Source organism: Suillus subalutaceus (assembly GCF_016647625.1).
Source record: "Suillus subalutaceus strain FC151 chromosome Unknown DFJ58scaffold_17, whole genome shotgun sequence".
NCBI classification, from domain to species: Eukaryota; Fungi; Basidiomycota; class Agaricomycetes; order Boletales; family Suillaceae; genus Suillus; species Suillus subalutaceus.
In genome coordinates, this window is record NW_024540266.1 from 175,065 (window position 1) to 189,436 (window position 14,372).

The 14,372-nt window shown below is 47.1% G+C and overlaps 7 protein-coding genes across 7 annotated transcripts; 2 read left to right on the forward strand and 5 right to left on the reverse strand.

The window, feature by feature from the left end:
* Positions 1 to 785: 785 nt before the first annotated feature.
* On the reverse strand, positions 786 to 2,413 carry DFJ58DRAFT_140693 (RTA1-domain-containing protein). The gene is made up of 7 exons (XM_041378840.1): positions 2,026 to 2,413; positions 1,890 to 1,979; positions 1,745 to 1,839; positions 1,555 to 1,695; positions 1,444 to 1,503; positions 1,208 to 1,393; positions 786 to 1,153 (listed from the first exon to the last, which is right to left on the reverse strand). The coding sequence occupies exons 1-7, from the start codon at positions 2,243 to 2,245 to the stop codon at positions 938 to 940; spliced, it is 1,008 nt and encodes a 335-aa protein (XP_041247751.1). The 5' UTR covers positions 2,246 to 2,413; the 3' UTR covers positions 786 to 937.
* A 2,733-nt stretch (positions 2,414 to 5,146) lies between these two features.
* DFJ58DRAFT_140791 (RTA1-like protein) lies at positions 5,147 to 6,822 on the reverse strand. Its single transcript, XM_041378842.1, has 7 exons — positions 6,369 to 6,822; positions 6,229 to 6,318; positions 6,083 to 6,177; positions 5,891 to 6,031; positions 5,777 to 5,836; positions 5,533 to 5,718; positions 5,147 to 5,482 (listed from the first exon to the last, which is right to left on the reverse strand). The coding sequence occupies exons 1-7, from the start codon at positions 6,550 to 6,552 to the stop codon at positions 5,219 to 5,221; spliced, it is 1,020 nt and encodes a 339-aa protein (XP_041247752.1). The 5' UTR covers positions 6,553 to 6,822; the 3' UTR covers positions 5,147 to 5,218.
* Positions 6,823 to 6,990: 168 nt separating this feature from the next.
* Positions 6,991 to 7,695, reverse strand: DFJ58DRAFT_141008 (uncharacterized protein). Its single transcript, XM_041378845.1, has 3 exons — positions 7,456 to 7,695; positions 7,102 to 7,405; positions 6,991 to 7,050 (listed from the first exon to the last, which is right to left on the reverse strand). Exons 1-2 carry the CDS (start codon positions 7,624 to 7,626, stop codon positions 7,196 to 7,198), a joined length of 381 nt encoding a protein of 126 aa, XP_041247753.1. The 5' UTR covers positions 7,627 to 7,695; the 3' UTR covers positions 6,991 to 7,050; positions 7,102 to 7,195.
* DFJ58DRAFT_140867 (VID27 cytoplasmic protein-domain-containing protein) lies at positions 7,455 to 10,698 on the forward strand. The gene is made up of 11 exons (XM_041378844.1): positions 7,455 to 7,800; positions 7,852 to 7,869; positions 7,925 to 8,015; positions 8,065 to 8,183; positions 8,243 to 8,495; positions 8,549 to 9,080; positions 9,130 to 9,244; positions 9,298 to 9,521; positions 9,581 to 10,206; positions 10,264 to 10,438; positions 10,493 to 10,698. The coding sequence occupies exons 1-11, from the start codon at positions 7,782 to 7,784 to the stop codon at positions 10,619 to 10,621; spliced, it is 2,301 nt and encodes a 766-aa protein (XP_041247754.1). The 5' UTR covers positions 7,455 to 7,781; the 3' UTR covers positions 10,622 to 10,698.
* A 77-nt stretch (positions 10,699 to 10,775) lies between these two features.
* On the reverse strand, positions 10,776 to 11,353 carry DFJ58DRAFT_654691 (uncharacterized protein; the record flags this gene model as incomplete). Its single annotated transcript, XM_041381809.1, has 2 exons — positions 10,776 to 11,192; positions 11,249 to 11,353. Coding segments are annotated over 2 exons (522 nt in total), but the record flags the coding sequence as incomplete, so codon positions are not given.
* An 810-nt stretch (positions 11,354 to 12,163) lies between these two features.
* DFJ58DRAFT_654570 (vacuolar sorting protein Vps24) lies at positions 12,164 to 13,023 on the reverse strand (the record flags this gene model as incomplete). Its single annotated transcript, XM_041381800.1, has 5 exons — positions 12,164 to 12,250; positions 12,301 to 12,453; positions 12,506 to 12,627; positions 12,684 to 12,861; positions 12,913 to 13,023. The coding sequence occupies 5 exons, from the start codon at positions 13,021 to 13,023 to the stop codon at positions 12,164 to 12,166; spliced, it is 651 nt and encodes a 216-aa protein (XP_041247756.1).
* A 343-nt stretch (positions 13,024 to 13,366) lies between these two features.
* On the forward strand, positions 13,367 to 14,218 carry DFJ58DRAFT_654594 (uncharacterized protein; the record flags this gene model as incomplete). Its single annotated transcript, XM_041381803.1, has 4 exons — positions 13,367 to 13,538; positions 13,591 to 13,724; positions 13,784 to 13,834; positions 13,889 to 14,218. The coding sequence occupies 4 exons, from the start codon at positions 13,367 to 13,369 to the stop codon at positions 14,216 to 14,218; spliced, it is 687 nt and encodes a 228-aa protein (XP_041247757.1).
* Between the last annotated feature and the right edge of the window lie 154 nt (positions 14,219 to 14,372).

A 14,372-nucleotide genomic window follows, 5' to 3' on the forward strand; every position in this document is an offset into this window, starting at 1 on the left:
CATGACTCGGAGTGAAGGGCAGTGGATTTGTTACTTTGGCAGTACCGAATTGATGCCGGTGGGCATTTCTTGTCGTCCGAGGCTGAGTCCATCAGCATCATTGTTCAGGTAGAATTCTGGGACTGAGCCACGGGCGCTCTACATAGAGAAGTCGGGACACGAGCTAGATAATTAAGCAGCGGATGAGTATGCGTCGCGGCCTGGCCAGGGTGGCCAGTATGGTTGCCTACCATATGTAGGCCTACATGGCAAAAGTTGGCATCTAAAATCTACAACATATATATAAGTGCTGTGCTCAAACGCGCCTCGCCCATCTCAAATAGTCACGTAACAGGGATATTCCGCCGGCCCGTTACCTCTGCGGTAGCTCGGCGTCAATTGTGTCCACTGCATTTGATTCCGCGTATCAAAATGATCCAATCCTGCCAGTCTCCTACTCAAGATCGTTTTGAATGAAAGCGATAGTCGCAATTTTATTCTCATCGCGACTTCAGCAGTGGTCAACGTCTTCTTGTGATAGGATTATGGATTTCAATCAGCCGGCCTGCAGTAGAGGACAAGATGCTGCAGCGTACTATGGGAGAAGACTGGGAGAATTGGGCAAAGAAGATGAAATATCGATTACTTTCTGGGGTCTATTGATTATATACATACCAAGTGCTCTGTTTGCTTCTTGTACCATATATTGGTGTTTTATAGGAATTGATTGTATATTGTATATTAGAATATTATGATGAAAACGGCCCGGGTTTTACTTTAACATTCATACGCTGACTTAATGTTGACTTGAACTTTGCATTCGTATCATGCATACAGCTGACTCTCTTCGCCACTATATGAACCATTGACAACACTACCAGAGTGGTGAGGTAGGTAAAGACTATACTATGCATGTGTATTCTACGAAAGAAATAAATGAGCGTGGCTACCTCATGGGTTACACTATAGAAGGGCTAGAAATGGATAACTCTTTCTGTTCTTTGTTGGCGTAGGGGTGCGCTGGCTTGATGAACCTTCCGGGCCAGAATGGAACGTACACGACGAGGGCCAAGCAAATGGGAATCGTATCACCCAGATAGAAGGCTGCCTCGCTTGTGCTGAGATTGCCGCGGAAGCCCTGACTAGCCTCCACAACACGGTAGAAAGAACGAATCTATCAAAGCGTCAGTTAAAGACTACGAGGTTACTGTCTATATGTAACACGAACCAGAAGTCCGACGCAACTGACCGCCAAGGCAGCGGCGAGTGTTCGCCAGTCGTTATTCCAGGGTTGCTTTGAGTCTCGCATGCAGACATCCTGTTCCTCAGTGTAGACCTTGTAGAGGAATCGTGCATAAATGGCACAAAAGAAAACGAAGGAGACCAGTTGCATAATGAGGCCGACCAAAAATATCTGAAAGATATAATTAGATCCACAGGTAGACGTCAGGTGCAAGGACATACATGAAGTCCCAACGTCGCCGAACTTTGAACCGTGGACGTAGTCATTGAGGCTCCTATCGCCTTTGGCACTATATCATCAGAGAAGGTCATTCAAAAAAATTCAACGCTCACCTGAATGACAAAGGTAGTGAAGTCGGACGAGACGAATATGAGGGTGAGCCGCCTCACTGGAAGCAAGATGTGATGAGCGCAGTCGATTTCACCGGCAAGGCGACCAAGAAGAGTATAATTCGCGGCAATGAAGAAACAGGGCTTTTAAGGGTCAACACATATTCATAGTCATAGTTTGATGCTAACTCACAGACAACACGATCATCAAGTCCTCAGTGATGAAAATCTGCAATGAGTCTGGGTTATTATGCAAAGCGAAGCGAAATGCAAAGCCGAGAGCATAAACTACAACCATCATGAGGAAGAATCAAAACAAGCAAAAGACTGCGACGTGCTGTATTCCCCAATGACCATGGACAGCATGAACCTCCCGCCGTTGTAGATTATTTGATAAGTCTGAACGAGAACGACCAACAGCACATAAACTTTGCACCATAAGTTACGTGTTTCCCTGGCTTAGTGGCTACTCACCAAAGGCGACAGCAGTGAGCGAATTGTTAGCGATATATCCAAGGCCATTGCATGGATCGTCTCGTGGGTCTAGATTAGGATCAGAAGGACATGTCACAGAATTGGTGGCTGCCTGAGCCGACGTAACAAGAAGAGACAGGAGAAACAAAGCACTCGCTAAGATTGGGCCAGCCATGAGAAGAAAAAGACGAAAAATAAGAAGATGAAGAATACCTTTCATGGGCCAACAAGCTCAGCATTTATACTTGAATAGTGTCCATCCAAAATTATCCACCTCGACGCGGCGCCAAACGATATCCATGCGAACCGTGAGGCAGTGAGTTGTGACACCCATGCAAACATAGACTCATCAGAGGTTTACCGTGACAATGAACAGCAAGAGCATTTGCAAAATCATACCTCTTAGAATTCAGAACCAGCAATGTGCCTGTGGCACGATTGTGGTATCGCAGCCATTAGAAGTTCTCAAGGTGCCCGAAGGGTATATGACCCCTTGTCTGCGAAGTCAAAGCAAGTAATCAATTAACCAGAGTAGTAGGTCTGAATGAATGACAATTTTATGAGGTATGCTCAAATTGATTGGAAAACTGTGGTCTACAGAGCGTGGATCGCAGAGGTTCGTCCATCCTAGAAACCGCCTCCAGGCTCTGACACAGTGGTTGGAATCGGAGAGGTAGTGGAATGTTACTTGATGTACACAGCAATTTAGAAGCCACTGTATGTGCCAACAGGCTCTGCGGAATGCTGTTTGCGGGTTTGAAATTCTGGGGTTGCTGGGCGGGAGTCAGTCGTCTAGGCACTATAGTAGAATTTAGCACAGGTCCAGGAGAGAGTAGAAATACTTCCGAACACGAAGCTTGTTTCGAAATAATGCAGGCAGGGCGGTGGAGAGGATCCGAGTTATAAAGCTGTCCGACCCACAAATATTATGACATGATATGATTGGTCAATGTAGCTAGCATGTGTATGTGATGTGACATTGACGCGTGATACCAGAAGTCACGCGCTTCATCACACCGGGGCCTATATAATTATTGGCTCTTTGAGGAGAATAAGATTCTGGTTGTCGCTCGATACACGCCTCAAGGAACTGAGAAATCACACATAAGTGATACTGTGAATAGGCAATAGCTCAAGGCTGTCGAGGGTGCCGCGGGGTTGACCTGCACAAACCGGTGTCCTCGTGACTTCGCCAGTCCCTTCCGAATGTATCGCATTCGGGATCAGTGAGCGCTCACTGATCCCAGTGTAACGACGGATCTATTTAGCAAGCTCAGCGGCCGCATCTGCAGAGCAATTTTAATTTGCTTTCGTCCCATCATAGATCGAGATTGACCGTCGACTTATTGCCGAATGTATGTGGCTCCGGCCTAGCGTTTAAATGGCTGGTCATTATACTGCAATGACGTCATGGTTCCCATGTTCGCGTTGTATGTGTATCTACCTGTACTGCATACTCATTGTTGCGCTCTCATTAGCTCCATCCCCTCGACATCCGTCACGCGTGAACGTTTGAACGCCTGTTTTGTGCGTTTGTCCGTGCATTTTTTCCTTGTATTTGTGTCCACTTATCTGTTCAGTGGATTTCTACTTCTTCGCACTTGTCTGCGCTTGTCACCAACGCTCCCTGCTCATTTGCACCTGCTGCTACTCATTCGTAATTGTCTGCACTCGTTTGCGTTTGATGTCACGACTTCAGATCACGCTAACATAGATCGAGGTTGGAGAGTTGTTGCGGCCGGATATATATGATGTGTTTACATTTTCGATCATTTTTTCAGCATTTATGTTCTAGGCAGATGCCACGCAGTATGAAGTACTGCCTTTCGATGACGTGCCAGATCATATTCATGTCCGTCGTCATTATTTTTTTCATCCTGACTTGGCCATTAACACTCTGCACCTTGTTGACATCAATATCACGTATTCCACATATAAGTATGAAGCTGCGACCTGGGCCTGAGCCGTCAAGAAGGGCCCGACCTACAATTTGAGCGGGCCTGAGCCCTCTCGAGCCGAGCTGTGCCGTGCACATCACTAGGTCACACAACAACCTTCATTCAATCCTCGGACATTACTTGTAGCCAGACCGGCCAGAACTCCAACATTCACGTCGTCTCAGACTCGACAACCCCCGCAATATTATGCTGTCGCTGTACATCTTGTATGCTTTTGTCTCCTGGACCTGCACCCTCTCGTGTTCCGCCACGGTCATCAGCTATTGAACCGACTTCTGGTCCTAAAATTGATGTTTGGCTGATAGTATATATTATATCAATGGGTGCCACGACTTTCATGCCCTTCCGAATGCCATTAAGAACTATTTTTAACACAAGGTAACCACGCTTCGACACTGTTTTAGTCGACGAGGGTGGTGGTGGGACAGCGGGTGTAGGTGGTGCGTGTTTTTTGTATTAATTCCTTCCAACGCTACGCTAATGTTTGATCATGAATTTCTGGGTATTTTTTGCACAAGTCCGCGTCGTCGTTTTCATGCTGACGAGTCAGGCTGTGACTACCTTATTTTGTACACTTGCAAAGTGACCTACCCACTTTGCTTATGTGAAATGGTTCATGCCATTTGGGCAACCAAACCATGGTTTGTATAAAATTTCCCGTCTCATTCGTAACGGAGAGCGTCTCGCAAGTTTCTGATGTTCGCAGGAGTGTATATTTTATTCCAAAATTTGGTCCAGTAGCACCTCGCGAATGGACGAACAGTACTGTTCTGGAGCTTTCTTCTACCTTCTTCGTAACTCGCTCAGTGACAGGTATATTTATTTAATTATAATCTGACCGGTAGGAATGACTATATTATTCCAAAATACAATGATTTCTGTCAAAATACTATATTCGACTGTTTTAAGCCCAAGTTTGAATATTTCCTAGCGGAGGTTTTCCCTGATGTCGGTGTGAAATTATGCCAGCCCTCGCAGATGGTAGATGTACTCATTCAATCCGCTCATTCTATCCTGAGTACCTTCGAGTACGTACTCCTTAATAGTCTCTGCATACTATATAGAAGAAAGACAGTCGTTCCTTTTGTATAATCAGTCCAAATGAATCTGTAATCGACTGCCTACTCAAGCACTGGAATAACATACGTGAACCAACAATATCCGAGCTGCAAGGTCCCTATAGAGTCTGTGTATCCTGATATAACAAGCAATAAATAAAAGTGGAATAAGTGTGGTTAATAGTCGTCTAGCACCGCTGAGGGTACTTCATGGTTGTATCCTAAAGTACCGCGAGAAAGTGACAAGTCCCGACCATTCTGCAGTTCGTTGACGGAGGGCGCTAGTCTGGCTGTGATGAACTTTCCGGGCCAGAATGGAACATAGATCACGATGGCCACAAAAAGGGGAAGCGTATCACCCAGGTAGAAGGCTGTCTCGCTTGAGCCGAGGGCGCCGTGAAAGCCCTGAGCGAGCTCTGCAACACGGTAGCATGAACGAATCTGCAAAAGCGTTTGTTAAAGGAGACAAGGTTGCTGCATGAAAGACAAACCAGAATGCCGATACAGCTGATCGCCGCGGCAGCGGCGATTGTTCGCCAGTCACTGTTCCAGTGTTGCTTTGAGTCTCGCATCCAAATGGCCGGCTCTTCAGCGTGGACTTTGTAGAGGAATAGTACGTAAACAACACAAAATGAACAGACAGAGGCCAGTTGCAAAACGAGGCCGGCCAAAAAAATCTAATAGAGATGATTAGAGCTCACTCAGGTTGGGACAAACGCGGGTACAGAAACATACATGAAGTCCTGTCATAGCAGTACTGTAAACGGTGGACGTTGTTATTGAAGCTCCTGCCGCCTTTGGCAAAACATCGTCAGAGAAGCTCATTGAAAAAAAGAAGTCGATACTCACTTGGATGACAAAGGTAGTCACGTCAGACAAGACGAAAATGAGGGTGAGCCGTCTCACTGGAATCAAGACCCGATGGACGCAGTCGATTTCCCTGGCAAGACGACCGAGGAGAACGTAATTCGTGGCAATGAAGAAACAGGGCTTTATAAAAGATTAACAAACGACCATTGTTACGGTTTGACGCTGACTCACAGACAATACGATCATCAAGTATTCGGCGATGTAAATCCCCAGTGAATCAGGATTATAATGCAAGGCGAAGCGAAACCCAAAACCTATAACATAAACTACAGCCAAACATCAGCAAGAACCAACACAAGCGTGAGATTGAGACGTGCTGTATTCCCCGAGGACCATGGGCAGCATCCACTTCCCACCCTTATAGATAATTTGGTAAGTCTGTATGAGAGCGACCAGCAGCACAAGGCCTTCGCACAGTAAGTTAGTACGTATGCTCCCTGGCTTACTGATTACTCACTAAAGGCGATGGCAGTTAGCGTATTGTTAGCGATATAGCCAAGGGCATTACATGGGTCGTTGCGCGGGTCTAGGTAAGGATCAGATGGGCATTGGGTGGAATTGCTGGCCGCCCGAGCAGAAGTAACATAAGTCAAAAGAAGAGTCAAGAGAAATAAAGTGCTGGCTAAGATAGAACGAGCCATGAAGAAGATGAAGAAGATGAAGATGAACACCTTCTATGGAAAAGGCTCATGTTTTATGTTGGAGGACGAAAGAGTATCCATCAAAAACTTCGCAGCGCAGCAGCGTCAATGTCATTGTGTGAATTGTGAGGCAGTGAGTTAGGACAGCCCGAGAACATCGGGTATGGTAGAGCTCATCAGAAGTTTACCGCAGCAAGAATACTGTAGAGATACGCACTTAGGGTCGACCTCATCTGGGTATGATATATGACCAACTGAACCTTATGTTCGAGGGTTAGAAGGAGGGTGTGACATGTGACATTTTTCACATGGGTTCGGGCTGCAGACTCGTGATTTCCTCATGTAGTGCAGATATGATGCTTGTACTCACCCACAGATGCTTATGAAACAGAGCTATGTCTTTAATTTTACTTCCATCTAGCCACATGTTGTCTCCTCTATATGTTTTTTTTTCCATGCTTTGACCATGTATCACACTTTTAGTTCGTTGACCTCAACCTTGGTGTAACTGTCACACGAATTCGCTAGACATGTGACGGTGTGACGAACCTAAGTGCGTAGTACCAGGAATGTGTATCAAATTAATACCTTCCCTATCATGAAGAATTTATGAACGATGTGTCCGTGATAAGACTGGGGTATTTCAAGGTCCAGGAGCCCAAAGGTTATACAATTCCGTGTCTGCTGGATCAAAGCAGGTGACCAAGGCTATGTCCGAGCGAATGATAATTTTACGGGTGTTCAGATTGACTGGCAGACTGCGGAGTGTGGGTCGCAGAGGTTCGTCCATGCGGTAGAAACTGCCTCCGGACTCTGATATAGTAGTTGAAGTCGGGGAGTTAGCTGCGTGGTCCTTGACATGTGTCATCAGTAGAAAATTCAGAAGCCTCCCTATGTACTAACCTCTGCGGAATGCTGTTTGCGACTTCGCAATTCTGGGGTTGCCGCTGGGGCACTGCCCATTCCGGAGCGGTAGTCTAGGCACCAAAATTCAACATAAGAAAGATAATGGATAGCATGCTTCCGACCATGAAGCTTGTTTCTTGATGCAGCCGATGGCTGTTGGGCTGACATATTGTCCTGTGCCTATACTTTTATGGTTGTGGTATGCAAGTTGGCGCGTGTGACATTTGACGCGTGACACTACAGATAACGCGACTGGTCACACCCGCGCCGTCTGGCCCTGTGGCTCCAAGCCTCCGATCTCCCTTTCGATATTAATTGCCACCATGAACATCTTCAAGAGTCGTAAGTGCAGTTGTTTTTTGATCTGCTTCCTTCTAATATCTTCTGCTATAGTCCTTGGAAAAGTATGGCGTACGTTCGATCCTGCTGGAAGATATGTCCGATGGCCTAACCTTACTACCCTCAGAGGACCCCAATGCTGCAGAAGTCGTCAAGATCGAGATGGGCCAGTTGTACCTTGTCAGGCCGGGTAACATCCGGTCATCAAGGGAATGCATGTACGAGTTGTGCCGGTTCATCATATAACTGTCCCTGATTTCATTGCAGATACAATGAGGCAATAGCGACCATACGCCGTGTCCCCGCACTCGACCACAACTTTCAGCTGGTCATTACACGAGTATATGAAGATGGCGATCAAGAGCTTCTCGAAGATGAAGATGAAAGTGTGTAAATCTATTGTATACATCATTTAATACAAGCTCTCACACGTAACGAATGATAGCTGATGAAGAGAGGGTGTTCTTAATCAGTGAAGAACTTGAATTCCGGTCTGGGGTGACGGATGATGAACCGACTTTCATTTGGCGCGACCTCGATGGGGATGTCGACGAATTGTATGAATTCGTAGCCTCAGGCACCAACGAACCGACTCGTGCGTTCTTTGAGACTTGCATGTACCGTGCAATGTACGAGCGCAAGTTCAAGGCAAGTGCGGATAACACAAAGGACTCTGACTTGGATCAGTTTATATGGCGGTTAGCGCTTTTCGTCATGTCGCCCTTAATCGCTCCCCTGATAACGTTTTCAGACCTGTCACAAAAGCTAGGGGCAAGGGCGGTAACCGGAAGTCGCCGAAGAATCAAGAAGACTCCGGGGACCTTCCATCAGACACCGTAGATGACTCTACGGTCCAACCACGAGTGATGCCGACTAAACCAACAAGTGCGGCAGCGAGGCCATCCTTTGCAAGCTCCTCACTCCCGACAGTTGCTTCTCAAGAAGGCCATATCTTCTCCTGGAACCTGGAAGTAGAAGGCTTCGTTGCCGAGCGCGAGGAAGTTGTTGTTGCCAAGATCGTTGAGCGCACCTCTGGCAATTTCAATTATTGGCTCATAGTCACTGATGAGGATGGCGACTTTGTTTCTCACAAAATCTCTTCGGATATGAATCCTCGCTGGGCTCAAAAGACGTCATCGTTGACATGGAACTACGCTAACGGCGGCAGATATGATAGTTGGGCCCTGCAACTCACGTCTACAGAAGCCTACGATGCGTTTAAGACGGCCTTCGCTCAATGTCTGTGGGAAACATTGCATGGCGTTGAATTTCGAAAGGCCAAGGTAGAAATCTCGCGATCTCAAATTTTCAAGTGGTTTACTGTGCACATAGCCTGATGAACAAGCCTATGTCATCAGTTCAACAACTGAAGACGTTGAAATGCGTGACGTGGAAGATGAAGGTGAAGACGAAGAAGAGGTTGAATCGGAACTTGACCCTGATGAAGGTACGTGGATTCTGCTATCACACGCAGGAAACCCCTGAGTGGCGTCTTAGAAGCAAGTGAGGAAGAAGAGGAAGAAGAAGAAGGGGACGTTGTTTCTTCGATGCCACAAGGGGAACGCAACTCGCAGTTAACGATCGGATATAAGGGCGACCGCTCTTATGTTGTCCGTGGAAATAATATTGGTGTCTTCAGTCACTCCAGCGACGATCAAGTGAAGTACTATGCGACTATTAGTAAAATTTCTACGCCGAAGGGCAAGGAATTCAAACCACAGGAGGTATTTTAATTTCAAATCCCTCGCATGATGACAAGTACTGAGATCATCTTCTTGTGCAGGTCATGTTGCACGATCAGGACACGAAGATGGTCCTCAAGAATCCTTTGGATCCCCATTCGTTATTCAGCATGGACATTGAACGAGGCAAAGTGGTCGAAGAGTGGAAGATCCACGAAGATATCACAGTTGATCACATTGCCCCCGACAATAAATTCGCTCAAACTACTCGCGAGCAGACTCTTGTCGGTGCTTCTCACAATGCGCTGTTCAGGGTAGATCCACGTATCTCTGGCAGCAAGATGGTTGAGAGCCAATACAAGCAATACGTCAGCAAGAATAAATTCTCTGGGGTCGCTACAACAGCCAGCGGGAAGTTGGCGGTGGCAAGCGAAAAGGGAGATATCAGACTTTTCGATACAATTGGGAAGAATGCGAAAACTGCTTTACCACCTCTTGGTGATCCTATTCTTGGTATCGACGTCACTGCCAGTGGCCGGTGGATTGTCGCCACAACAAAGACTTACCTGTTGCTCATCGACACTCTTATCGGCGAAGGGAGATACGCCGGAAATCTGGGTTTCGACCGTAGTTTCCCCGCTAACGCCAAGCCTATGCCGCGAAGACTTCAACTTCGTTCTGAGCACGTTGCATATATGAATCATGACATCAACTTTTCGGTTGCACGGTACGTGCCTTTAGGAGTGGCTGCGACCCTGACTGACTTTGGTAACCGAAATTGTAGCTTCAATCAAGGGGAGGGGCAAGAAGAGAATGCCATTGTCACAGCAACGGGGCAGTATGTCATCGCATGGGACTTTGCGAAGGTTAAGAAAGGGCACCTTGATAAGTATGAGATCAAGAAGTACGAAGACATGGTCGTTCAAGACAATTTCAAGTTCGGGGATGATAAACAAATTGTGAGTGGTCTGGGGGTCTATGAAGCCGTGGCGTACTCATGTAGATCATTGCAGATCGTGGCGCTGCAGAACAACGTCCTTGCGATTAACAAGAAGAACCTCAAACGGCCCACGAGAAATTCGCTTGCGGCTCCTATGTCCAGTCTTCAGAGTCGGTCGAGCATCGTGAATACTCCGTACTAGACGGTGTTTTCTGAGACGGAATTGTTGAGGTAGTTGTATGTATTGCGGATTGTATACCTAACGTCTTTAGTAACGTAGGATAGGGTATCGCAGAAGTTCTCTAAACATATAAGTGAAGATGTATATAATATTCCCTTCAAATTCTCTTCTCGCACTATTTCTTTTCATCTGTAGTAATGTCAACCTGTCTGTCGCGAGTATCAACATATCTCCAAATTCCAAGATGCCACATGATCCGGGGTATCATAAGAGTAAACCCAAGGACAATGGTGGTCCAAAGCATTGGACTCCACTGTGAAATATCCCATCTCTCATCTCCGAGAGCCCACAGCGTAACGAAGAGGTGCATGCAATCTCCCATGAGAAGGGGGGTCATGAGACCAAATACGATCTTCTCTTGTATAGCGGGTTGGGTCGAGAGATGCTTGCGGATGGCCGTTAATACAAAAAAGTTAACGACCCCCACGAGCGCACAGACGTGAGCTAGTTGAATTACAGTCACGATGGATGCCTTTGGAAGGCTAGCAGGTGGGGGATGATCCGCTGGCCATGGCGCTTGTGTATTGTGTGTCTGTCACACAGGTGGTTATTAGATGTTCGACTGAAGGAGAAGACTAAGATACTCACTGTTTCAGGGTCGTGCACCGTTCCTATGAACCCAAGTATCGTCAAAGCAGGTTCATAGAATGCGAAAATCGCATAGTAGAAGTCAGGTATAGCAGATGCCGACGGTTTGCATTGAAAACACAGGAGTATCGATTACGGGAACTGCTGGTATCGAGACAAGATTGTTGCGCAGTAGCCAGTGGACTCGGAATCTGCAAGGCAGTAGACGGTACTTGTGATGTGGACCTATGGAAGGCGGCCGCGAAACAGTTTGAAACTCCCCGTGGGCTCAAGAACCCACGTTTGACAATATTAAAGCCAACGGGTCGGAAAAGGAAAAGGAGATCTTCCAAGGCTCACAAGGGTTTTGTTCCCTGAGTCTTACTTATATGCCCAGCCCGGGGCCCGGGGGAAAGAACGAAAGAAGTTCGAAACGTAAAACATCGAAGACGGTTTCAACATCCATCATGTACGTAACACTGCAGCTTAATTCGATTTACCTCAGTCGACGTTGTCTAACCGGCCCTAAAGCTGATCAGTTTTCTGATCGTGTGCAATTTGTTCGTCTTTTCCATCTTACAATCTCAGGTCTATCTTAAACCCAGGTGGCCAGCTAATCATTTGATGTTGACCCACTAAATGGCGAGGACCGAGACCATTCTTCTACCAGAAGATGAGGGTTATAATGCATGACTTGCTACTGGGTGTATATCCACTTCTGCAAGCCTGTGCTTCGCGCCTTTCTAACATTACAATGCCTTACAACTGTCATTCCATAGTAGACTTCGAGATTCATTGATGTCCATGAGCACATGTTTCCATGCAAGTCGCATCCAAATACAATAACTTTATATATTCTAGAATACAGGCTAAGGACTTGTCCATTTGCCCAGAGGTATCAGTAACATCGTCTACTTCATACAAACAAACGTGAAATCAGCCGCTCAACAGACCGTTTAGCTGTTTTCGGGCTTCCTCCATTACCCTCTCCGCCTCATCGTCCTCCAGTCGATCTTGTGGTGCCTGGCACAAAATTCAGAATATAAACTACTCAAGAGGAGAGTATGACATACTGGTAGATCCGTTCCGGCTGAGCCAGCTAGCCCGAGTTTCCCGTTAGTGAGGTCGAAAAGAACCTTCTCAACTTCAGCGTCTGCCTCTTCTTCTAGCTCTTCGTCCTCGTCCATTTGTAAGGTGTCTCCAAGCATTTCCTCCATGATCCCAGCCTGGGGTACAAGTCAGATAGTCAGGGGAACGCGATGGAAAAACATAGCACACCTTCGTCATTTCCATGCTCATTTCTCGCATTGCTTGACTTATCTGGGGCAATTTGACAAGCGAGTTGGATAGTTTCATAATTTCTGTAGACTTCTGCAACGACCCTGTAACTTTGACCATGGCTGCAGAGTCGTAGCATGTAAATCAGCCATACTTCAAATTAAGAGTCTTCACTCACCCAGCTGCTGCTGTAGCTGGGTACCGATCGATCCCAAGCGTGCTTTGCTAACAGACAATCTGTCTTTCTGCTTATTACTGCGGACGACCTCCTTGGCGAGGATTCGTGCAGACTTCACATCTCCCTTGGTAGCAAGCTGCTTCACCGTCGTGCGTGCTTTAGCAGTCGCAGCTTCAAGCTGCACCGGGGATTAGCGTGGGATATGCGCACTACAGAACAGGGTGCCGACCTGCCTCATCTCCCTGTCCAGTTGTCGGCTTTCTGAACGCAATTTTCCTTGCCATACACGCACTCTCTCTTCAGGTGTCGGTCCATAGAGAAAGCGGTTAATGGTCTGCATGAGAGATTGAGTGCTGTGGTAGCTGGAAGTAGCAGAATGTTGCCTCTTTCGGTTTTCAAGGATGATTTGGGCTTGGCACCACAGTGGCACATCTTGAGACTTTCTCGCCTACATGCAGTCGCAAATCGTTTGGTGGACCTTTCTTAATATTGTGTTCAGAGGTTTTGAATAACTTGCCAGATTCGAGCAAGCTTGCTCTAGCGGCTGACATGGCGGCTGACTGCTTCGACAACATATAAACCGCCTTCTTCCAACATGGTCCTCCGGAACACCTTGGTCGCTGCTCACGAGGGTGAAACAGTGAATCCCGACGCTATATCCGTACAGGTTTACTTCGCTCATAATGTCAATCCAATGGCTCCTAAGCTTCTTCCTACTTCCGTCCTTCGCCTGTGCCACCATAAAACCTGTGTCCCCCGGCCCTGGCGACGTGTTCAGGTCAGGATCACCCTGTCTCATCTCTTGGGATACCGACAGGTCCGGCTCCACCCAACCATGGAGAAACGCCACCATCTGTATGCAGTCACATCCCTGGTCCTATTTTTACTTTGACATTGGTTGCTACAGACCTCATGTCCGGCTCCAACCTGAACATGTCAATGGTTACAACCGTTGTCGAGCACCTAGACGGGACTAACATGTCATCGTACAGTTGGCTATTGCCTGACGTGGCACCCAATGCAGACATTTACTTCTACCAGGTATGGTGCATAGCAGCTATGCGAGTTCAAGTGGTCTTTTACTGATACCGGTATACCAGTTTTCGAATAACGGGGTCCCGGCCGGATCCACTTGGACTTCTCGGTTCACAGTAAGCACAGTGGTAAACCCTCTTCGTGCAGAAGCTAATTATAGAGCTTTTGAGATTGCTTCGTATTCTGGCAACACCACTCTCCCTCAAAACAGCGAGCAGCCTGGCGGGGCTCCTATTCCGTGGGGTGTTGGACATCTTGTACCCCCCAAGAGCAAGATTTCGTCGAGCCCAGTCGTTTCACCTCGCAGCCGTCCATTACCAACCCGTCCATGCGAAACACTAAAACACCATCAATGCACGACATCCCTGGGAGATGCTTTGTCCTCCGATTATAAAAATCCCGCTGCCCCCCCCTCCTCTTCGACAACGCATGGTCTCGCACCCCACCGTAATAGATCAAATCAAGCTCACGCGACAGAGAAGACCTTCAAGCAGAGGTAACCGAGGAGGCCCTGATCTGAGCGTGCATCTCCTATGTGCTCTAGCAACGTTGTGGTTGGTGGTTCTATAGATCAGGGACCTAGATATGACTACAGATGTGTACTACTGCCTGTGTCGAAATAAAGTAATAGAGAAAAAATCTACAGCGAAAAGT